General features: G+C 47.4%; 1 protein-coding gene across 1 annotated transcript in view; it reads right to left on the bottom strand.

Moving 5' to 3' along the window:
• The window catches only part of LOC137422310 (disks large-associated protein 2-like), a 152,482-nt gene that overhangs the window by 46,476 nt on the left and 81,167 nt on the right, over nt 1-24,839 (bottom strand). The window contains exon 4 of the mRNA XM_068109062.2: nt 2,315-3,484. Coding sequence (XP_067965163.1) covers nt 2,315-3,355 — 1,041 coding nt within the window. The 5' untranslated portion in view covers nt 3,356-3,484. The remainder of the gene's footprint in view (nt 1-2,314; nt 3,485-24,839) is intronic.

Genomic DNA, 24,839 nt, shown 5'->3' with positions numbered 1-24,839 from the left:
CAATCAATTTGGTGGTTTGGGAGATGTTTTTTTTAGGGTTTTAGGTTCAATCCAATATGGCTGCCACACTATTTGACCAATGACGTTTTTCGTGGTCATCTTTTAATCGCCATGCCTAGTCAATGACATTTAAAGTTTAGAGTCAATCAATTTGGTGGTTTGGGAGATGTTTTTTTTAGGGTTTTAGGTTCAATCCAATATGGCTGCCACACTATTTGACCAATGACGTTTTTCGTGGTCATCTTTTAATCGCCATGCCTAGTCAATGACATTTAAAGTTTAGAGTCAATCAATTTGGTGGTTTGGGAGAAGATGTTTTTTTTAGGGTTTTAGGTTCAATCCAATATGGCTGCCACACTATTTGACCAATGACGTTTTTCGTGGTCATCTTTTAATTGCCAAGCCTAGTCAATGACATTTAAAGTTTAGAGTCAATCAATTTGGTGGTTTGGGAGATGTTTTTTTTAGGGTTTTAGGTTCAATCCAATATGGCTGCCACACTATTTGACCAATGACGTTTTTCGTGGTCATCTTTTAATCGCCATGCCTAGTCAATGACATTTAAAGTTTAGAGTCAATCAATTTGGTGGTTTGGGAGAAGATGTTTTTTTTAGGGTTTTAGGTTAAATCCAATATGGCTGCCACACTATTTGACCAATGACGTTTTTCGTGGTCATCTTTTAATCGCCATGCCTAGTCAATGACATTTAAAGTTTAGAGTCAATCAATTTGGTGGTTTGGGAGATGTTTTTTTTAGGGTTTTAGGTTCAATCCAATATGGCTGCCACACTATTTGACCAATGACGTTTTTCGTGGTCATCTTTTAATCGCCATGCCTAGTCAATGACATTTAAAGTTTAGAGTCAATCAATTTGGTGGTTTGGGAGATGTTTTTTTTAGGGTTTTAGGTTCAATCCAATATGGCTGCCACACTATTTGACCAATGACGTTTTTCGTGGTCATCTTTTAATCGCCATGCCTAGTCAATGACATTTAAAGTTTAGAGTCAATCAATTTGGTGGTTTGGGAGATGTTTTTTTTAGGGTTTTAGGTTCAATCCAATATGGCTGCCACACTATTTGACCAATGACGTTTTTCGTGGTCATCTTTTAATCGCCATGCCTAGTCAATGACATTTAAAGTTTAGAGTCAATCAATTTGGTGGTTTGGGAGATGTTTTTTTTAGGGTTTTAGGTTAAATCCAATATGGCTGCCACACTATTTGACCAATGACGTTTTTCGTGGTCATCTTTTAATCGCCATGCCTAGTCAATGACATTTAAAGTTTAGAGTCAATCAATTTGGTGGTTTGGGAGATGTTTTTTTTAGGGTTTTAGGTTCAATCCAATATGGCTGCCACACTATTTGACCAATGACGTTTTTCGTGGTCATCTTTTAATTGCCAAGCCTAGTCAATGACATTTAAAGTTTAGAGTCAATCAATTTGGTGGTTTGGGAGAAGATGTTTTTTTTAGGGTTTTAGGTTCAATCCAATATGGCTGCCACACCATGTGACCAATGACGTTTTTCGTGGTCATCTTTTAATTGCCATGCCTAGTCAATGACATTTAAAGTTTAGAGTCAATCAATTTGGTGGTTTGGGAGAAGATGTTTTTTTAGGGTTTTAGGTTAAATCCAATATGGCTGCCAAACCATGTGACCTATGATGTCATAAACTTAATATTTCAATGCAAATGTGTCGTAGATCATGTGCATGCAATTTCAGATATTTTAGGATAAGGAATTTGACTCAAACATTTTTGGCTGGTATAGCAACACCACTTCACCTATGATGTCATCATTATCATGCTTTTGTTCCCCATTGGGAGTACTTGACAATGTGCCAAGTTTCAAAATTTTCCATTCAGCGGTTTCCGATAAATAATTTTTTTATTATTTGCGTTTAATCCAAGATGGCTGCCATACCACGTGACCTATGACATCACAATTATAAAAGCATTCTGCATGGGTGTCACTCCGACCCTGAAAGTTTCGTCTCAGACATGTGGTTGCTGAGAAAAAGGAGGTTTAGTCCGTACGGACGGACGGACGGACAACCTGAAAACATAAAATGCCTCCGGCCACCTTCGGGAGCGGAGGCATAAAACAAGTTGTAATGATATGGGAAACAAATTCGATTTTTGTTCTTTTAAACAAAAACACCAAAGCTTATGCCTGGATAAGTGACAAATAGACCATACGGGGGCAACTACGAGAAACATTTCTTCCTCAAAATGGAATCTGCACCCAGAACTGCAAGGCCATTTCAACCTTTACTGCACACCTAATTCTATTCCTCTTCCCTTTGCTTCACCTTCAGTGGTTGTTCTGGCAATGAATGCGATGTTTCCAGGTGGTACCGCATCCCTGGGGGAACTGGCGGTAGCTCAGGGTAATGAGGCCCGGGCGGCAGCGCAACTATGGGTGGAGGTGGTGGTGGCACTGGACCATGGCAAATGCTCTCACTATCAAGATTATCGTCAGAGCTCCACCAGCCGGGGCCCGGGGCCCGTGGTCTCCTTTCACGGCTCTTACTCCGGCGTGGCGCACGCCCATAATGCAGGTCTTCGTAAGGCGGCGGCAGTGGAGGGCGACCCATCCCAGGACCTCCTCCGATGACTCCCGTTCCTCCGAAACCACCACCTACACCTACACTTCCTCCAGCACCACTATTACCAGCTCCACTACTATTGCCAACCCCACCACTTGTAATGGCCAATGGGCCAGCAGCCTTCCCTTTGGCTGCAGATCCCTCAAGGGAATGGGACTTTGTAAAAAGCTTTTGCACAGAATGGACTAAATGCCGAATCTTGCCAGGGCTGTCACTGCGGTTATCTGTGGTTGTGGTGGTGGTAGTGGTCCGTTGATACTGTAATGTCAGAAACCCATCACGGTGTAGGGGTGGAAGCTGCCGATCAAAATGGTCTAGCAGAACAGGGGAGTACTGCTGCCCACCTACCCGGCCGCCGGATCCGGAACCTGTGGAAAGCACGGGCGGGGCAGAAGGTGGCGGAACTGGGCAGAGAGCGGATGAGCAATCCTCCGGTCCTTCATAGTAAGCCGGCGCGCAATGCACGCGTGGGAACGTACTGCTGAGGGCCGGTTCAAGTGGTGGCGCGAGTGGACACTCCGAGTGGATTGAGCTACGGGGAGTGAACCCACTGGGCATGTGATGGTGGTGATGGTGGTGGTGATGGTGTGGTGGTAGACCTGGCTCGCCAGGGCAGGCCTCCGTCGGACTGATGAGGCACGGTGAATGCAGGGCCTCGGGGCAGCAGTGAACGCCCGGGGCGTGTCCGTGGTCTCCGTGGAGAACCAGTAGCGGTGGTCCCCGGCCTCCTGCAAGGCTCTTCATGTTGCACTTGGCAACTGTGGGCCTTCCCGACCCCACAAACCCCCACTTCGACTGAAGTCTCTAGCACTGTGTGTCATACGATGCCGCCATGACAGTGGCGAGCACGCCCGTGCTGGCAACCACTGGAACCTGCAATAGAAGATGCGTGGAGAATGAAAGAGGAAATGAAAAAAATATATAAAAATTGAGGAAATTTATTGGGAAGTAAAAATAAACTAAGGGAGTGAAAACAGGATGAACAAGAGGGAGAATTGCTTTGTTTACATGCCCCCTTCGGGAGTGATATTTTCTCTGTCAGTCTGTCTGTCCATCCATCCGTCTGTCTGTCTGTCCCACCTGTGGTTTTCCAGACTTTCCGCCCTTACCCTTTAACATATTCAACTGAAACTTGGGACATGGCTTTATTATGATAAGTTACAGAACACGTTCGAGGTTCAGAGCATTTCATCAATTTTTCATAGTTATACCCTTTTTAGGGTTAGGGGGGTTAGGGTTAGGGCGGTTAGGGTTAGGGGGGGTTAGGGTTAGGGGGGGTTAGGGTTAGGGGGGTTAGGGTTAGGGGGGGTTAGGGTTAGGGGGGTTAGGGCTAGGGTGGTTAGGGTTATGGGGAGTTAGGGTTAGGGGGGTTAGGGTTAGGGCGGTTAGTGTTAGGGCGGTTAGGGCAGTTAGTGTTAGGGCGGTTAGTGTTCGGGCGGTTAGGGTTATGGCGTTTTGACTTAGAAAGATAAACACACAAATAATTAATCATTGCACCCAGTAGAGGGTTAGGGTTAGGGGGTTTAGGGTTAGGGGGGTTAGGGTTAGGGCGGTGAGGGTTAGGGGGGGTTATGGTTAGGGGGGTTAGGGTTAGGGCGGTTAGTGTTAGGGCGGTTAGGGCAGTTAGTGTTAGGGCGGTTAGGGTTATGGCGTTTTGACTTAGAAAGATAAACACACAAATAATTAATCATTGCACCCAGTAGAGGGTTAGGGTTAGGGGGGTTAGGGTTAGGGGGGTTAGGGTTAGGGCGGTTAGGGTTAGGGCGGTTAGTGTTAGGGCGGTTAGGGCGGTTAGTGTTAGGGTGGTTAGTGTTCGAGCGGTTGGTGTTCGAGCGGTTAGGGTTATGGCGTTTTGACTTAGAAAGATAAACACACAAATAATTAATCATTGCACCCAGTAGAGGGCGCCACAAATTAGCAAAAACGACAACGTGATAAAAAAAAAAATCACAATCCGTGAAGCTGCACAGAAGGATTCAATTACACGTCTGTCTAATGATCGTTAAACTGAACCAAGCAGAGCAGTAATCGAATAATGTCAAACTACAAACAAAACTCGATCTTACGATAACATCAATATGATCCAAACTAGGAGGTAATAATCAAACGACTGGATAAATTGAAGGAACATGCATGGTAATAAAGGACATGCATGGTAATAAAGGACACGCAAGGTAATAAAGGACACGCATGGTAATATAGGACATGCATGGTAATAAAGGACACGCATGGTAATAAAGGACACGCATGGTAATATAGGACAATTAGGACATGCATGGTAATAAAGGACATACATGGTAATATAGGACATGCATGGTAATAAAGGACATGCATGGTAATAAAGGACACGCAAGGTAATAAAGGACAAGCATGGTAATATAGGACATGCATGGTAATATAGGACACGCATGGTAATAAAGGACATGCATGGTAATATAGGACATGCATGGTAATAAAGGACATGCAAGGTAATAAAGGACACGCATGGTAATATAGGACATGCATGGTAATATAGGACATGCATGGTAATAAAGGACACGCATGGTAATAAAGGACACGCATGGTAATATAGGACATGCATGGTAATATAGGACATGCATGGTAATAAAGGACACGCATGGTAATAAAGGACACGCATGGTAATATAGGACATGCATGGTAATATAGGACATGCATGGTAATAAAGGACACGCATGGTAATAAAGGACACGCATGGTAATATAGGACAATTAGGACATGCATGGTAATAAAGGACATACATGGTAATATAGGACATGCATGGTAATAAAGGACATGCATGGTAATAAAGGACACGCAAGGTAATAAAGGACACGCATGGTAATATAGGACATGCATGGTAATATAGGACATGCATGGTAATAAAGGACATGCATGGTAATATAGGACATGCATGGTAATAAAGGACATGCAAGGTAATAAAGGACACGCATGGTAATATAGGACATGCATGGTAATATAGGACATGCATGGTAATAAAGGACACACATGGTAATAAAGGACACGCATGGTAATATAGGACAATTAGGACATGCATGGTAATAAAGGACATACATGGTAATATAGTACATGCATGGTAATATAGGACATGCACGGTAATAAAGAACATGCATGGTAATAAAGAACATGCATGGTAATATCGGACATGCATGGTAATATTGGACATGCATGGTAATAAAGAACATGCATGGTAATATAGGACATGCATGGTAATATAGGACATGCATGGTAATAAAGAACATGCATGGTAATAAAGAACATGCATGGTAATATAGGACATGCATGGTAATAAAGAACATGCATGGTAATAAAGGACATGCATGGTAATAAAGGACATGCATGGTAATATAGGACACGCATGGTAATATAGGACATTAGGACATGCATGGTAATATAGGACATGCATGGTAATATAGGACATGCATGGTAATATAGGACATGCATGGTAATATAGGACATGCATGGTAATATAGAACATGCATGGTAATAAAGAACATGCATGGTAATATAGGACATGCATGGTAATAAAGAACATGCATGGTAATATAGAACATGCATGGTAATATCGGACATGCATGGTAATATAGGACATGCATGGTAATATAGAACATGCATGGTAAAAAAAACATGCATGGTAATATAGGATATGCATGGTAATAAAGAACATGCATGGTAATATAGAACATGCATGGTAATAAAGGACATGCCAGACACGAATTGATTTTATCAATGGCATCTGGAATTGTATTAACCATTTCAATAATTCAGTTCGTATTGTATGTTGTACTTCGGTAATGGTCAGGAAAAACACACATACGTAAATATTCTGATTGGGTGTGGACGAGGCAGATCAAAGTGGCGGTCGTCGTCAAATATTATAACCATAATCAAAAATGATTTCAACAATAAGCAAACTCGTCTGAATGAACGTCAGTTTTAGTAGTGGAGCCCGGAGGGGGCGGGCAGCGTGGGGTATCGGGCGAGGGAGCCGCAATGCTGGTTCGCATCAAAAGGTGCACGGACGGGACGGAATGATGAACGAAGGAAAGAATAATATAGTCAGGTTCACTATGTCAATAAATTATATTTCGTTCAAAATCATGGTAGATTAGCAAACCTATACATTTTTGGAAAGGTTATTACATGGAAAATCTGAAAATCAATGTTTACATTTGACAATTCCGACCAATTCGATTCGACCAATTCGACCAATTCCATTCGACCAATTCGACCAATCGCTTCGATCGACCATTCGACCATTCGACCAATTCGATTCGATTCGATTCATCGAATTCGATTCGATCGACCATTCGACCAATTCGATTTGCCAATCAATTTGACCGACCTTTGCTTGTGTGGAACGGACTGTGAGAACGATGCGGACTATATTGTCGGATACGACACACAGGACAGTGATGACGAACTCTAAATGGCATATTCTGTAATCGTGTATGTTTGATGCCATTGATAGTAAGGGAAACATATGAAAATCTGTTAACTAAATTGTTACCAAAAAATTTATTCACCAATATGTTTGTAAAGGTGTGTAATAACATGTGTTAAAATGTTGAAGGTCAACTCCCGTGGGAAACCCAGAAAAAAAGCTGTTGAATTCGGGTACCGAAAAATTATTTTCGAGAATTTATATTTTTTTAAATCGGCCCTTAAGTAACTTATGAGGGGTCAAATAAGGGGTTTTCATGATTCTGAGTTGATTGTTAACATTTATATTTCACCACAGACACTCCTTTGTGGAAAAATAATTTCTAAATATATCTCATTTTCTACTTTGCAGGACATGGAGTCTGGCAATATGGATGAAGACGTTACTCCACCTGTGCTCAATTGCTTCATCTGTGCACGCTCGGATACACCAGCTGAAAGGCTCATACAGGCAACTCCAAAGGGATACTCAACTTTATTGAAACAAGCAGAAACTGTCGAAAATGTTACTGTTGTGGAACGTATGAAGGAGGCTCAAAAGGAAGGAAAACTGAGGTACCACCAGAAGTGTAAAAATGATCTGTACAACAACTTTGTTGCAACCACCAAGAAGTCAGCTCAAGCATCAAAGGCAGAGAAAGAGTCATCAAAGTTGAAGAGAAGACGCACTACTTGTGAGTTCAGTTCATCAACTGGCTGCAGTTCTAGAAGATCACAGTCAGTTGACCTCCTGTATAAGGATGTATGCATTCTTTGCAACCAACCAGCCCAGCTCTACAAAAATAATCCAGCACAAGCTAGAAAGAAATACAGAGTGCCAGATAATTTGACTGCAGATACACTGAAGGCAAGCTTGCTGAAGACAGCACGGAGTCGCGGGGATGACTGGGGCACTGAAGTCACTGGACGCCTGGAAGGGATCAACGACTTGGTAGCAGAAGAAACACTGTACCATTTGCGATGCAAACTTATGTTTGCGAGAGGTGACAGTTTGTCCAAGACTGATGAGGAAGGAAAAAGGAAGAGAGGACAGAGGAGGACAGAGGACAGAGGAAATGAGGAGCGAGAGGCAGTTTTTATTGAATTCTGCGAATGGTTAGACTCAGAATTAGAGCATGGGGTAATGAACATGGACCAAGTCCATGAAAAGCTGCAGGAGTTTGATCAGTCACCAGAGAAGAGCCTTTCTTATTCAAAGCATTGGCTAAAGATAAAATTTCTAGAGAAATACGAAGACACCTTGTATTTCACAACACAGGAAAGAAGGGCAGATGTACTCTGTCTCAAAGATGGCACCGACAATATTCTGCGAGCGCATCATGCTAATCTTGACCATGGAGATGAGAAGACTGAGATCATAAAGACGGCACTCAAGTTCATATCCAATGATATTGCCTTGATTGATTTAGGTCCAAAGTCATACCCCACCACACACAGTATGACTGACATCGATAGTCAGCTGACACTTGTTCCTGCAAGCCTTCAGATGTTCTTGAGACCGATTGTCAAGACAGACGAAAGAGTTGCCGTTTGGGGGCAGAATTTTATTAAGGCCTGTTGACCTCGATCTGGAGTATTGCCACACCAAATGGGGCTTGCCATACAACTTGATCATAGATTTGGGTCAAAATGGATGCTCAACAAGTTCCACCGGCTGGGATACACTGAGTCTTACACGGAGACACAAAACTACAAATACTGCTTCCTTAATAGTAGGAGTGGAGATGATGTTCCAGATACTTCTGGCACTCGACACCATTGTGGAGGAAACCGATGAACAGATCAATGATGAGGTTGCGGTTGATGCTGCGCTTGAGGATCAATCAGTGATGACAGCCAAAGTGCCAGCCAGTGAAAGTGAATTGTCAAGTAATGATCAGGTGGTCTTTATGGAGGTTGGGGAAACAAACAATGCAGTCACTCAGTTTGTTGGAGACAATATAGATTTAAACATTGTCTCTATTCACGGAAACACTCCCTTTCACTCAATGGGTTGGATCGAAGTCACCTCTCCGGCACCACCTTTGCCAGATCCACAGACAACAGCAGCTTTCCCCCGGGTGAAGTTGAAGGCACTCGACAAAGCTAAGATCCTGAGAGGAACTGAAGTAAAGATTATTCCATTTACGAACAGGAAACAGATAGGAACGAACGCGATCATGTTTCTCCCCCTCGCTGAGCTTTCCTCCTCCCTGGCTCATGATCAGCCACTCCTCACTCCAGGTGACACTCTGGGCAGCGGGGTGGGTGATCAAAGCCAACGATCCTGAGTTCCCACACTCCAACTGGAATGGCTGGATGAAGAGAATGCATGGGTATGAGCCAGTTCCAACACTGGACCCCACGGCTCCTGAGGAGCTATTGCAGTTCACGAGCTGTAATTGTCATGGAGATTGCAGCAACCGGCGATGCAGCTGCAAGAAGAATGGGGTCACGTGCATCTCGGCCTGTGGAGTCTGTAATGGCATTACATGCAGAAACTGCAGTCATGATGTTGAGTCTGAAGAAGACATAGACAATGACTGTTGAAACTTCTGACATTGTGAATGAGAAATAACTCTTGAGTATTATATATGTATGTGAAATAAAAGCTACTTTGTGTGTAAATGTAAAAGTGAAAATATAAATGTTAACAATCAACTCAGAATCATGAAAAACCCTTATTTGACCCCTCATAAGTTACTTAAGGGCCGATTAAAAAAAATTAAAATTCTCGAAAATAATTTTTCGGTATCCGAATTCAACAGCTTTTTTTCTGGGTTTCCCACGGGAGTTGAACTTCAACATTTTAACACATGTTATTACACACCTTTACAAACATATTGGTGAAGAAATTTATTGGTAACAATTTAGTTAACAGATTTGTGAAATATCTCATAAAATGCCCTTACTATGACTGCCTGTGTATATTTTGTCATTGACTGCCTGTGTAGATGTGAAGTTATACTGACTGCATGTGTATATATGATTTTGCTGACTGCCTGTGTATGTTTGGTGATATGAATTATTGTGAGACATTTTGATGTTATTAACTGCCTGTACAAAATGATAACATGTATTTGATTATGCAACTTATCGCGAATATAAAGACAGTATTTTGCAATTCAAAACCTTTGATTCGTGTCTTACCATTCCCCATAGCACTAATTTGATACTTTCATTGGATTCCTTGTCCCTGAAAATATAGGTTTAGTCTATTTTAAAAAGTTTTTAGGGTAATTAGAGGCAGAAATAGAACAAAATATGTATTTTACAGTGGCCATTTTGAAAATCCAAAATGGCCGCCATACAGGTATCTCTCCAAATGTAAACATTGATTTTTAGTTTCCTTATGCTATAACCTTTCCAAAAATGTATAGGTTTGCTAATCTACCATGATTTTGAACGAAAAAACATAGTGAACCTGACTAATATACAAAATACAGGATTCATATATTAATAAGGAAATTACTTAATGACACGACATTGTTCTAATTTGGTTAAGGATGTCCACCTTGATTCATCCATTTATACAGGGCTCATGGCTGGGGGTGTGCATTATTACCTCCGGCACCAAAGGTGGATGGAGGTTATGTTTTCACCGCTCTGTCTGTGTGTGAGCAAATCTCAAAAAGTTGTGGACGGATTCAGACGGAATTTGGCGGAGAGGTAGCGTATGTGACAAGGATGAAATGATTCGATTTTGGTGAAGATCCGGATTCGGAAAATATAATTTTAAAGTCATTCTTCACCATTGGGAGATCGGGCCAAAAACGATACAAAGCAGGATATCTCAAAAAGTTGTGGATGGATTTGGACGAAACTTGTTGTACAGGTTGTGCGAGTGACAAGGAATAATATATTCGATTTTGGTGAAGATCTGAATATGGATTCGGATATGAGAATTATTTAATTTTTAAGTGATTCTTCACCATTGAGTGATATGGCTCAAACCAACATATAGCAGAATATCTCAAAGTTATGGATGGATTTGGACGAAACTTGGTGGACAGGTTGTGCGAGTGACAAGGAATAATATTGTTGCGGATATGGGATTTGGCCTCCATCCATATCCGCTTGTAAATATTCCCCTATTTCCCCAATACTCCCCAACTATCCCCAATCCCCCATTCCCTAGTCCCATTGTCTGTAAACAACACTCTGTAGCCCCGACCTTCCCCTTTTTCCCCCATTAAATGTCGTGCCCAGGTTCACCGCATCTCACGTAGACAACTATAGGACATCTTGCTAGTTATTCTTAGTCTATGTCAGTTAAGGACTCGTTTCCATTAATTCTGACTCTTCGTTGCACCAGAATGTGATTGTATGGCACCGTTAGTAAGTTTAGGACCTCCCAATACCTCCCCGCATCTCTTCCTCATGGAACAACAACACCAACAACAACAACAGCGGCGGCGGGGCGGCGGCGGCGCGGGGAGTGTGCGTCCTCACTCCGGCTTGGTTAGCCGCCATTGAGCATGTGCTCCGACGGGGTTACCACGCAGGGGCGTGGTAACCTCGTCAAGGGCAGAGCCCGGTAACCCCCCGCACCCAATAAGAAGCGGCGGACCGATTCCATCTGGGGCGGAGCTAACGAGCCGTGGGCGTGTCACTCCCCGCTGGACATGCACAGGAAGACGGAGGTGACGTCAGATGCGCCTCAGCTACGGAGAGAAACGGACGTCACCTCCAGCGCGACGATACCTCCCCGCATCTCTAGACCGGACCGGGTCGATTCTGCCCCTGAGCCAAGGTGCACCTTGAGCTATCGACTGCCTGCCCTCCCCTGCCATCAATCCCCGTGTGAGTCAGTCTTGTCCCGTTTGTCTGTGGTCTGTCGGGAATAAGATAAGACTGTGTCTAAGTGCTTATCTTTCTGTGCTTTACCTCTTGCCGTGTAATCTAACCGTTCTGCATAACCAATATTATATCCTCCTCCGGAGGTCTTGAGAACTGTACCCCTTGTGTCGTTGCATTAATCCCAGCCGTTGTGTCCTTTTCCTTCATTGATTTAGCATAGCGCAATTCGGCCAACGTTCGAGTGTAATCGGGTAACTTGTGCGAACACGGCGGCCATTCCGCTCGGCCCATCATAACATCTAAGTCGTGTCCGTAACAATTGGTGTCGAGGAGTGAGATTGGACCCGAGCGCGTGAAACGCGCTCGAAATTATAACGGCGAAATTTGATTGTGTTTTACAAAAATAAAAACCCGAATTGTGAAAGTCGCGCTATGGCAGATCAAGACGGCTGGGTTCCGGTAGAGGAGAGTGAGGCAGGGTCGATCCAGGACCAAAATGAGGCACATGAGGAGAGCGAAGCAGTGAGGGTGGCAGGTTCGCAAAATAGCGTCGTCGCGCACGAGGTTACGGGCGCGCAAAATGGCGCCTCGCACATGGCCACGGCGACCACGCCCGCGACCGTAGTAGCGCCGCTGGTAGATTTGAACCTTTTTTTAATACAAATGAAGGCCCTTATGGCCCAGAATAGCGAGAAATTGAGGGAGGACATGGGGTCCAATAGCGACAAATTGAGGGATGACATGGGAAACCAGATCGGGGGTTTAAGGAATGACATGGGGGCCCAGATCGGGGGGTTAGGGAGTAGAATAGAGGGATTAGACAATAGATTAGGGGAAATACAGGAGGGGTTAATGGGGGTAGAAAACAGAATGGCCGTTCAGGAGAATCAAATGGAAGGGATGAAAAAGGGGTTAGAGGGGTTAGAAAACAGTATGGAAGGCAAATTGAGGGACATGAGGGACCAAGCGGAAAGGGAAGTTAAACAAATGGGGCAGCAGATAGAGGGGGTCAGAATGGGGGTAGAAACCAAACTGGATGCTCACAGGGAGGAAATGGAGCAGATGAGGGTGGCATCTGGGCAGGAGATGCAAGTGATGGGAGAAGAGATCAGAAGAGGTGTGAGTGAGGAGGTCGGAGGAGTGCGCGAGGAGGTGAGGCACTGTAAGGAGCGCATGGAGAAGGAGGTGAGAAAGGGGACTGTAAAATTGCAAGGTGGTATAGAGGAGTTGACGCTGGGAGTAGAACAACTGACAGTGGGACAAAAGGAGTTGGGGGACCAGGTAAAGAAGAACACAGCAGTAATAGAGGGTTTAAAATCGACACAGAAGGAGATGAAAAAGGACGTAGGGGTAATTAAAAAAGAGTGTCAGACGGTACACGAGGACCTGACGAGGAAAATGAACAAGGTGGTAGAGGTGATGGAGGTTAAAGAGCGGGAGGTGCGGGAGCACATAGAAAAAAATAAAGTGGAGTTAGAGGAAGAACTTAAAGGGGCGCACGAGGAGATGAAGGAGGTGAAGCAGAAATTAGAAGAAGTGGAAGAAGGGGTGAGCGAAATTAAGAAGCGACGGAGAGAGGATAAGAAAGAGATAAAGGAGGAAGTAAAAGAATTGGTCCAAAGTCTGTGTTCGGATCGTGATGATGTGCTCATTAACCGGATGAGGGATTCGCAGGTGATGGAGGAGAAGCGAAGAGAAAGAGGACCCGGTGTAAGTGGTGACCAATATGGTCGTGCGTATGATGCGCCAGGTGATTTAATAAGCTTGGGGGTCGAGATAGACCCGGATGTTCGTGAGAGGCCAAGAGTGAGGTGTATGGCTGGTCCGGAGGGTATGGAACGAGAGGTGCGAGGTGTGGGTGAGCAAGGTTGTGGTGGTATGGAATGGGTAGCGGGTTGCGGAAGTGTGACCCATGCATCGACACCAACAGGGGTAGTTTTTAGAGGGACAGGGGAGGCACGAGAGCCCCTTGGGGGTAATGTACTGTGGGGGCCCGGCCGGTTCGGCCCCGCGCTGACCCCGCAAGGGGCGACGCACGGGGTCCGGCAGGCGGGCAACGACTCGCATACGAGGTGGTCCCACAAGGTCCCACTCGCGCCGTATGACGGCAAGAGTGATCTACGCGCGTACCTGGCGCAGTTCGACTGTGTGTGTAAGGGCAACGGTTGGGGTGAGGACGAAGGTGGAGTTCACCCGGTGGCCGCATTGCACGGCGCGGCGGCGGAGGTGCTGACGGCATTACCAGCGGGTGCTCTCACCCTGCCAGCCCTCCGCGACGCCCTAATTAATCGATTCGGCATTGAACAGCAGAGCGAGCTTGTTAAAGCTCAGCTCGCGCTGCGAAAACGCAAGCCCCAGGAAGCCATCGGGGAACTTGCCCATGACATTCGCCGCGCAGTGGGGATCGCACATGCTAGCATGGCAGCGGATTCCCGGGAAAGCCTGGCGCTGGACCATTTTATCCAGGCCCTCCCGGATATTGAGCTCCGGCAACAGCCCGCCATGTGGCGCCCGCAGACTCTGAGCCAGGCGGCTGACGCTGCGGCCCGTTGGGAAGCAGCGAGGCCCCTGGCCCGGGGGAGCGAGCGTCACGCAATGGCGGTCCGCCAGGTGGGACCTCCGATGGAGGGCGGACCCATTAGGGGGCCCGCCCCCGACGTGAGTCCTGACCTGGCGGGCATGGTCCGGAGGCTGGTGGACCAGCGCCTGGCGGGACCTGGACCATGGCAGGCGGCCCCGGAGGTGGCCCGCGGTGGACCACGAGCGGGTAATCCAATTCGGACCTACAGGGGGGGAAATTTGGAATTCCGGAGACAAGCACCTTATCAGGTGAGGTGCTATACTTGCAACCGTCTGGGTCACCTGGCGCGGCACTGTCGAGCCACGCACCGGGATGATCCTGGGCGGTTGAGGTCCTCAACTCCGCCCAGGGGGGAGCGGGTTAGCCGACCCCAGACACCCCCCCCCGCCAGACCCCGGGAAACTAGAAGGTGTCGGGCACGTAGGGCGGTGTTCGGCAGAAGAGGATGGAGGAGAGCCCTCATTGACGCGACAGGTCATTTATTGTGGCCAGATTGGAACCGGTAGCCTGACAATCAGATGCAAAATTGCCGGCGTGGGGGTAGACGCCGTAGTGGACACAGGAGCTAGCGCCACGATCATCAGCCCTGTGGTCCTTGATTCGAGCGCAGGTGGCTGGGATAAGATCCAGCGCCTGCAAAATTATAGTTTGCAACTCGCTACCGGGGTAACGGCCCCGATCATAGGGCGTGGTTCTGTGACCCTCAAGTTAGGGTCGGTAAGGAGGGAGATAGATGTTTGGGTGGCGGAGGTGTGCGACCCATGTTTAATAGGGTTGGATTTGTTGACTGCCAGCGGTTGTAAAATCGACTTGTGCCGGGGGATCCTGCAGGTGGGAGTAGAAGAGCTGCCGTTAGGGGGAGTGAGCACGGCCGAGAGAGCGGAGCTGGAGGCTTCCGAGGCCGTGACCATTCCCCCAAGGGCCGAGGCGATAGTGCCGGCCCGGTGGGCAGCTCGCCCAACATGGCAGGAGTCCTGCGGCCTGGTCGAACCGGTGGCAGCGCAGTCCATACCGGGTTTAATCGTGGGCCGCACCCTTGTAAAAACGGACGGACCGGTAGTGGCCGTCCGAGTAATAAATATGAGTACAGAACCACGCACTATAGTAAGGGGCACGAGGGTAGCTGGCTGCACCCCAGTTGAGGAAGTCGCGACAGTGAGGGGCGAGAACGTCCAGCCGAGCCGGCCCCGGGGGGAGCCTTCAATAAGAAGTAGGAATTGGCCCGATCCCATTTGCGAGATGGTAAATCGTAGTAGCGTAGAGTTGGGAGGTACCCAGAGGGAGGCCTTACACAAACTGGTTGGGTCCCATTTGGACCTCTTCTCCCTGTCCACCGAGGATATTGGACGTACGGGCCTGGTGAAACATCAGATCCACACCGGTGAGGCCCGGCCTATTCGTCAGGCCGCCCGACGGCTCCCTTGGAGCAAGAGGGCGGAAGCTGACGAGCAGGTTGAAAAAATGCTCGACGCAGGCGTGATCGAGCCCTCGGGAAGTCCTTGGATGTCACCTGTTGTGCTGGTCAAAAAGAAGGATGGGACCACGCGGTTCTGCGTGGACTATCGCCAGCTAAACAACGTGACACTCAAGGACTCATATCCCCTGCCAAGGATTGATGACACCCTCGATGCCGTTGCGGGCTCAAATTGGTTCTCAACTTTGGACCTCAAGAGTGGGTATTGGCAGGTGGAGATGGATAGGGCAGGGAAGGAGAAAACGGCATTCTCCACAGGTAAGGGACTGTATCAGTTTACTGTGATGCCGTTTGGTTTGTGTAACGCCCCCGCCACCTTTGAAAGATTGATGGAACATGTACTAGGCGGCATGCCATGGCAATCATGCCTGGTGTACCTGGATGACGTCCTAGTACATGCCAAAACGTTCCCCCAGGCAGTAGCTAATTTGGACCAGGTGTTCGGGTGCCTCAGACAGGCAGGGTTGAAGCTGAACCCGACTAAGTGCACCTTGTTTGCCAAGGAGGTGGCCTATTTAGGCCACGTCATCGGTTGCGAGGGGGTAAAAACGGACCCAGACAAAATTAAAGCGGTAGAGGAGTGGCCCACACCACGTACCATCAAAGAGGTGCGGGGATTTTTGGGACTCTGCTCCTACTACCGGCGCTTTGTGGCGAAATTTGCGGAGTTGGCCCGTCCCCTCCACCGGCTTACGGAGAAGGGGACGCGATTTAATTGGACGCGGGAGTGCCACGAGGCCTTCCAAAAATTGAAGGGGTGTCTAACATCCGCACCCCTTCTAGCTTACCCCACTAGCAACGGGGCATTTACCCTGGACACGGATGCGAGCCAGGAAGGATTGGGCGCAGTTTTGTCTCAGACACAGGAGGGCGTGGAGAGAGTGATTGGTTACTATAGTCGGGCCTTAAGTAGGCCCGAGCGAAATTATTGCGTCACTCGCAAAGAGTTATTGGCTATGCTGGCTGCCATGAACCATTTCCACCCGTACTTGTACGGGCGGAAATTTTTGGTTAGAACTGACCATTCCTCCTTGCAATGGCTCCTTCGGTTCAAGGAACCAGAGGGCCAAATTGCAAGGTGGTTGGAAAAGTTGCAGCAGTACGATTTTGATGTGGCCCATAGGGCCGGGAAGGCCCATGGTAATGCGGACGCACTCTCTCGGCGTCCTTGTCTGGGGGAAAACTGCAAATTTTGTGCGAGACACGAGGAGAGGGAACAATTGGGCGATTCGGACCCGACCCTCGTTGTCCGGGCAACCCGGGTGAGAGGGCCAATTTTGCCACTAACCGCAGATGAGGAATTCGGAACTTTGGCTTGGAGCGCGGCCCAGCGGGAGGACCCCGTACTGGGGCCGGTGCACGAATGGGTGAGATTGGGGCAAAGACCTAATGGGGAAGAGGTCACCCCCCTCGGGGCACAGACCAAGGCGTATTGAGCTCAGTGGAAAACCCTGGAATTGAAGGATAACATCTTGTATCGCAAGTGGGTGGAGGTTCCCTCTGATAAAACTTCCTGGCTGGTGGTAGTCCCAAATAAATTTAAGACCGATATATTGCAACAGGTGCATGGTACCCGCCCCGGCGGCCATTTGGGCAGGACAAAGACGACATCGCAGGTACGCCGGAGGTTTTATTGGGTGAATATGGGGCGCGACATACAGGACTGGTGTCGGAGATGCGACGCCTGTACTGCCAAAAAGGGACCAGCACGGAGGATGAGGGCCCCCCTTCAATTACACCAGGTGGGGGCCCCCCTAGAGCGGGTGGCCATGGATATCCTAGGCCCACTACCCCGCACCCGCCTAGGTAATAAGTACATCCTCGTTGTGATGGACTACTTCACCAAGTGGCCGGAGGCCTACGCCCTCCCCAACCAAGAAGCAGGGGTGGTAGCGCAGGCCTTCGTGGAAGGATTTGTGTGCCGGCATGGGATTCCACAGGAGTTGCACACCGACCAGGGACGAAATTTTGAGAGCAAATTGCTAAAAGATGTGTGCAGTCTCCTGTCAATTCGGAAAACCAGAACAACGCCTTTAAGGCCTCAATCTGACGGGATGGTGGAGAGATTCAACCGAACTCTAATCCAACAACTGGCACTGTTCACCGCCACCCGTCAGGATGACTGGGACGAACATCTCCCTTATTTGCTCATGGCCTACCGAACCAGCCAGCACGGGGCCACCGCATGCAGTCCAGCGTTGCTTATGTATGGGCGGGAGTTACGGGCTCCCGCCGACTTGCTATGCGGTCCCGTGCCAGACACAGTGGTTAACCCGCCGAGGGAGGGGTACGCACGTCACCTAGAGGAAGGCATGGAGCTAGTCCATGCCTTCGCCCGCCGCCAACTCCATCTGGCGGGGGAAAAGATGAAGCGCAGGTACGACCACCGGAGCCAGGGGAGTCAGTACACTCCGGGGATGAAGATTTGGTTCTTCAATCCCCGGAGGAGGAAGGGTAGGTGCCCGAAACTCACCTCTCCCTGGCAAGGCGCGGGGGTCGTCCTGTCGCAAGTCTGTGACGTGGTAGTAAAGATCAAAATGGGGCCACGAGCCCTCCCTCGGATCGTCCACGCCGACCGGATAAGGCCTTACACCGGCGAGCAGGCGCCCCCGTGGATTGCCTCGGCTTTAGATGCCGAGGCGGGACCCAGTACCTCTGAATAAGGGGGGCTTATTAGTGCCAGAGGACTGGGGGATTGATGAGCGATGGGCCCGGTGGGTAAGGGTGGCATCCCTGCCACCCTTCCCATGGAGGGGGCAAATGCGCGATAGTTTATGGGGTGTATGGCAGTGAAAACTAGCCCGGGTGGGTTAGGTTATATTGTAGGGATCTAGAAGAGATTGACATTAGGTAACGTTAAGTTTAGTTAGTGACTGATACCTGTAGTGGGGACGCAGGTAGTTTAGTGTGGATGATAATGACCAGGGAGCGCAATAGTTTAAAGGGACGACTGGGAAGCGCAAGTTTCAGAGGGGAGTAGTTAGATGAGATGATGCTGTGTGAGAACTGGACAGGTGTGTGGAGCAGTGTGGAGCAGTGTATGAGTAGTGAGTGTTGTGGATCAGCGCGAATGCGCTTGGGGAGAGAAGGGTGCAGGCGGCACCAAGTATGAGAGCACAGGTGTGCAAGTACAGGTGTGTGGAGTACATGGAGTAAGTGGTACGGAGTGGTGTGCATGGTGCGAAGGTGTGGATGGGGGAAGAGTGGACCCCTTTCACGAGTACCCGGGGCGGGTAGTGTAAGTGTTAGGTAGAGGGTATAGGTAAATTGTGGTTGGATATTGGCATTTGTGGTGCGGTTGCAGAATGGTATTGTGGATGGGTGCATTAGTGTTGTGGAAATGGCTGGGCGTGTAGCCTGTTAGTGTGTGTAGTTGGTTGGGCACTCCACCACTGTGAGGATGTCGGCCAGGTGAGGCCGCAGGTGGGCTCTGGGAGCCGTTAGTGTCAGTGGGGCCCGAGGATCCGGAGGACGGACCCGGGTAGCCCAGTGCCAGAGAGGGCACCGAGTGGGGAGAGCGCCAGAGGGCCTTCCCCAGGTAGTTAGGTTAGGGTAAGGAGCAGGTAAGCTCGGAGGCAACTGCAGTGGTGGAGGTGTGCAGGTGGGTAGACCTGCTGGGAGAGCTACACGTCGCAGCCCAGAAATTGTGCGAGGCACCGGGAGATGAATCGGGGGAGTGAGACCCCAAATTGAGAGGCACCACAGCTTGGTCAATGGGAATTGGTTTTTAGAACCCATAGTGTAAGTTGGCCAATGGATTGGCAGGGAAAGACCCCGGGTAATGTAAAGTTGTTAAAGTCATTTAGGAAATAGTTAGGATTGATGAACCTGTCGCACCATACGCAGCCACTTACCTGAGGGGATGATGATGACTCCACACCTGTGTTCTTTTGTTCTGTGTTGCAGGAAATGAGAATTGCTGTTGGATTTGTGAGACGCATCACGACGTGGATAAGACATTGGGGTGATTCCATCTCTCCCTCCCTAGGAGGGACTGATGATGAATTGGTGATGGCAAATTTTGATGTTGAATTGGAGATGGCAAATTTTGATGAGAGTTGGAAATGGCAAATTTGATTGGTTAGGAGGGAGAGAAGACGAATTTGGTTTATGGGAGGAACAGGGAAGACAGTAGGGACGTTTGTTGATTTGTAAAGTAGATGTTTATAGGTAGTGTTGTGTTTTGTGGATACAGTAAGGGGTAAGGGAGGGGCAATGTAGGTTACCTGGTGGGGGGGGGGGGGGGGCGTACGGTAGGAACGTACCTGTCTCACCTGGTTCCCATGTGCCCCCAGTGTGCATCATCTTGTATTGCGTGCACTTTTGCGCCCTTACCACCTTACTCACTTGTCTTCTTCTTTTGTCTCCCACCTCCGAGGATCTGGCTTTGGGGCAGAGAGAGAGGAGAGAGAGGTGCTGGCTCCGCAGTTGTGGGCCTGCACTTTCGCTGCTTGCTGCCTGGATCGATACACCATATGGACCGCAATTTTTGTGGCCGCCCACCATGGACCGCAGTTCTCTTGCGGGCAAGCACCACCCGTTGATGGACCTATGGGTCAACGTGGCACCTATGCCATACAGGTGAACCACTTTTAGTTGGCCCCCCTGACGGCCACAATTTAGAAATGGACGCGGTTGGCGCCTTTCTTTATTTCTAAGGAAGCCAGAAGGCCAAGTGCTCCATGAAGGCAAGACCAGCGGCAGAACATCGGCCAGCTGCGACACCACCGGTGGCTATGAACACTTTATTGGTGCACCGGATGGTGCTGACTGTGTGATGGGGTGGTGCTTTTGGTGCTTGGATGGGGTGCTCTGCACATTATTAAAGGCCGTAAGGCCACGGAGCACTCGTGGGTTGGTGTATCGATGCTGGCATGCGTGCTCTCTCTCTATGCATAACATCTGCATGTGTTCCTTCAAAAACAGGTCCTGGATCGTAGTGTAAATATCAGTGTAGTCTTGTGTAAATAATGCTCCCTACCGGCTGTATGTTTAGTTTGAGGATTCTTTCCGCGATTCGGTTATCCTGTGGGTGTGTTTCTGTGAGGAGAAGGGTGCAACGTCGCAGGGGGACATATTTACTCATTTGTGAACATCTGTAAAACTGTCGCACTCAGGGTTGAGTTAATAGTAGAGGGAACTACATCTGAGTGCCACACTAACGTAGGTAAAAATTTATTGGGTCGGGACGCCCCGAGGTAGAGAAGGGTGCAATGTTGCGGATATGGGATTTGGCCTCCATCCATATCCGCTTGTAAATATTCCCCTATTTCCCCAATACTCCCCAACTATCCCCAATCCCCCATTCCCTAGTCCCATTGTCTGTAAACAACACTCTGTAGCCCCGACCTTCCCCTTTTTCCCACATTAAATGTCGTGCCCAGGTTCACCGCATCTCACGTAGACAACTATAGGACATCTTGCTAGTTATTCTTAGTCTATGTCAGTTAAGGACTCGTTTCCATTAATTCTGACTCTTCGTTGCACCAGAATGTGATTGTATGGCACCGTTAGTAAGTTTAGGACCTCCCAATACCTCCCCGCATCTCTTCCTCATGGAACAACAACACCAACAACAACAACAGCGGCGGCGGGGCGGCGGCGGCGCGGGGAGTGTGCGTCCTCACTCCGGCTTGGTTAGCCGCCATTGAGCATGTGCTCCGACGGGGTTACCACGCAGGGGCTCACTGTCAGCTCCTCGTCAAGGGCGGAGCCCGGTAACCCCCCGCACCCAATAAGAAGCGGCGGACCGATTCCATCTGGGGCGGAGCTAACGAGCCGTGGGCGTGTCACTCCCCGCTGGACATGCGCAGGAAGACGGAGGTGACGTCAGATGCGCCTCAGCTACGGAGAGAAACGGACGTCACCTGCAGCGCGACGATACCTCCCCGCATCTCTAGACCGGACCGGGTCGATTCTGCCCCTGAGCCAAGGTGCACCTTGAGCTATCGACTGCCTGCCCTCCCCTGCCATCAATCCCCGTGTGAGTCAGTCTTGTCCCGTTTGTCTGTGGTCTGTCGGGAATTAAGATAAGACTGTGTCTAAGTGCTTATCTTTCTGTGCTTTACCTCTTGCCGTGTAATCTAACCATTCTGCATAACCAATATTATATCCTCCTCCGGAGGTCTTGAGAACTGTACCCCTTGTGTCGTTGCCTTAATCCCAGCCGTTGTGTCCTTTTCCTTCATTGATTTAGCATAGCGCGATTCGGCCAACGTTCGAGTGTAATCGGGTAACTTGTGCGAACACGGCGGCCATTCCGCTCGGCCCATCATAACATCTAAGTCGTGTCCGTAACAATATATTCGATTTTGGTGAAGATCTGAATATGGATTCGGATATGAGAATTATTTAATTTTTAATCCTGGGGACAAATTTAGATCCTGGAAATTTAGATCCTGGGGGGACAGGGCCTTCTCCATCGCTGCTCCCACCCTCTGGAACTCGCTACCTCACACCATCAGAGACTCCTCCTCACTCACCACATTCAAAACATCACTCAAGACCCACCTGTTCAACACTGCATTCAACATTTAACCCACAGCATCTAACCCCTGACTATCTCCTCTCCTTCTCCCTCCTTTGTGCTTTGAATATTTCCCTATTGATTCTTCTTTTTTTGCAATTGTCTTTATGTTTTGCGATGCATTATGTTTTGCACTCTGTCAAAGCGTCTTTGGGCTTCCTGAAAAGCGCTATATAAAATAAATGCATTATTATTATTATTATTAAGTGATTCTTCACCATTGAGTGATGTGGCTCAAACCAACATATAGCAGGATATCTCAAAGTTATGGATGGATTTGGACGAAACTTGTTGTACAGGTCGTGCGAGTGACAAGGAATAATATATTCGATTTTGGTGAAGATCTGAATATGGATTCGGATATGAGAATTATTTAATTTTTAAGTGATTCTTCACCATTGAGTGATATGGCTCAAACCAACATATAGCAGGATATCTCAAAGTTATGGATGGATTTGGACGAAACTTGTTGTACAGGTTGTGCGAGTGACAAGGAATAATATATTCGATTTTGGTGAAGATCTGAATATGGATTCGGATATGAGAATTATTTAATTTTTAAGTGATTCTTCACCATTGAGTGATATGGCTCAAACCAACATATAGCAGGATATCTCAAAGTTATGGATGGATTTGGACGAAACTTGTTGTACAGGTTGTGCGAGTGACAAGGAATAATATATTCGATTTTGGTGAAGATCTGAATATGGATTCGGATATGAGAATTATTTAATTTATAAGTGATTCTTCACCATTGAGTGATATGGCTCAAACCAACATATAGCAGGATATCTCAAAGTTATGGATGGATTTGGACGAAACTTGTTGTACAGGTTGTGCGAGTGACAAGGAATAATATATTCGATTTTGGTGAAGATCTGAATATGGATTCGGATATGATAATTATTTAATTTTTAAGTGATTCTTCACCATTGAGTGATATGGGTCAAACCAACATATATATAGCAGGATATCTCAAAGTTATGGATGGATTTGGACGAAACCTGGTGGACAGGTTATGCGAGTGACAAGGAATAATATATTCGATTTTAGTAAAGATCTGAATATGGATTCGGATATGATAATTATTTAATTTTTAAGTGATTCTTCACCATTGAGTGATATGGCTCAAACCAACATATAGCAGGATATCTCAAAGTTATGGATGGATTTGGACGAAACTTGTTGTACAGGTTGTGCGAGTGACAAGGAATAATATATTCGATTTTGGTGAAGATCTGAATATGGATTCGGATATGAGAATTATTTAATTTTTAAGTGATTCTTCACCCTTGAGTGATATGGCTCAAACCAACATATAGCAGAATATCTCAAAGTTATGGATGGATTTGGACGAAACTTGGTGGACAGGTTGTGTGTGTGACAAGGAAGAACGATTCAATTTTGGTGGAGATCCGGATCCGGCTAATATAATTTTAAAGTGATTCTTCACTATTGGGAGATAGCGCCAAAAACGATACATAGCAGGATATCTCAAAAAGTTGTGGACGGATAATTTTGATTAAATATGATTCTGTATTGTAATTTTCTGGTCTACTCTGGGATATAAAACGTAAACTGTTCACCTGGCGGAGGTATGCTCTCGACTGAGTGCCATTCTAGTTGCGGAGAGTGTAGCTGTGCCCCCGGGTGCAGTGCTCAATTTGTAATTTGTTCATGGTATCGGCGATAACCTGCCTACTCTACGCGAAGGACACCATGGGATCTTCAACTTCCACCAACTAATGCAGGTAGACGGGACGCCAGTTTAACGTCCATCTGAGGGATGGCACACACCTTGATGAACCACCCTGCTTGTGAAACACCGGGATGACAGTTTCGAGCCGGATCGGGATTCAAACCCAGGCGAGACAGCCTAGAGGTGAGTGTGCGTACCTCGAGGCCATCATGCCAACTCCACAAGTTGATTATTCTTCATAACAAGCGAGAATCCGATGAGGACATCATTAACTGCCTCGGGTTCTTCAGGTTGGCACTGGGCCCAAGAGGGTACATTGTAATTATTTGTTTCTAAGAATGGCTACAATTGTATGGAATTAAAACTATTGAACACATTAAGATAGGAGCTTCTTCAGTTTGATACTTCATATAATCCCTTCAAATTACCGTTATTGTTTAAGATTAGCGTCCTGTCTTGAGTGTCGTGCAATCTTGGGGTACCTTCCCCTCCTCCAGGGAAAATGGAACTATTATCCAGGCCTAGTTAGACTGAAATATTGATTGTTTCACAATTGGACAAATCAAAAACAATTATATGCAAGTGGTGGAAACACTAATAATAATAAAAAAATATTATTATTATTATTATTATTATTATACATCTACTTCTACTTCGACTACCACTTCTACTTCTACTTCTACTTCTACTACCACTTCTACTACTTCT

The sequence above is a fragment of the Myxine glutinosa genome, chromosome 2, assembly GCF_964187855.1.
Source record: "Myxine glutinosa chromosome 2, kmMyxGlut1.1, whole genome shotgun sequence".
Lineage (NCBI taxonomy): Eukaryota > Metazoa > Chordata > Myxini > Myxiniformes > Myxinidae > Myxine > Myxine glutinosa.
Note: the sequence above shows the minus strand (reverse complement) of the source record. Positions and strands in the feature narration are given on the sequence as shown.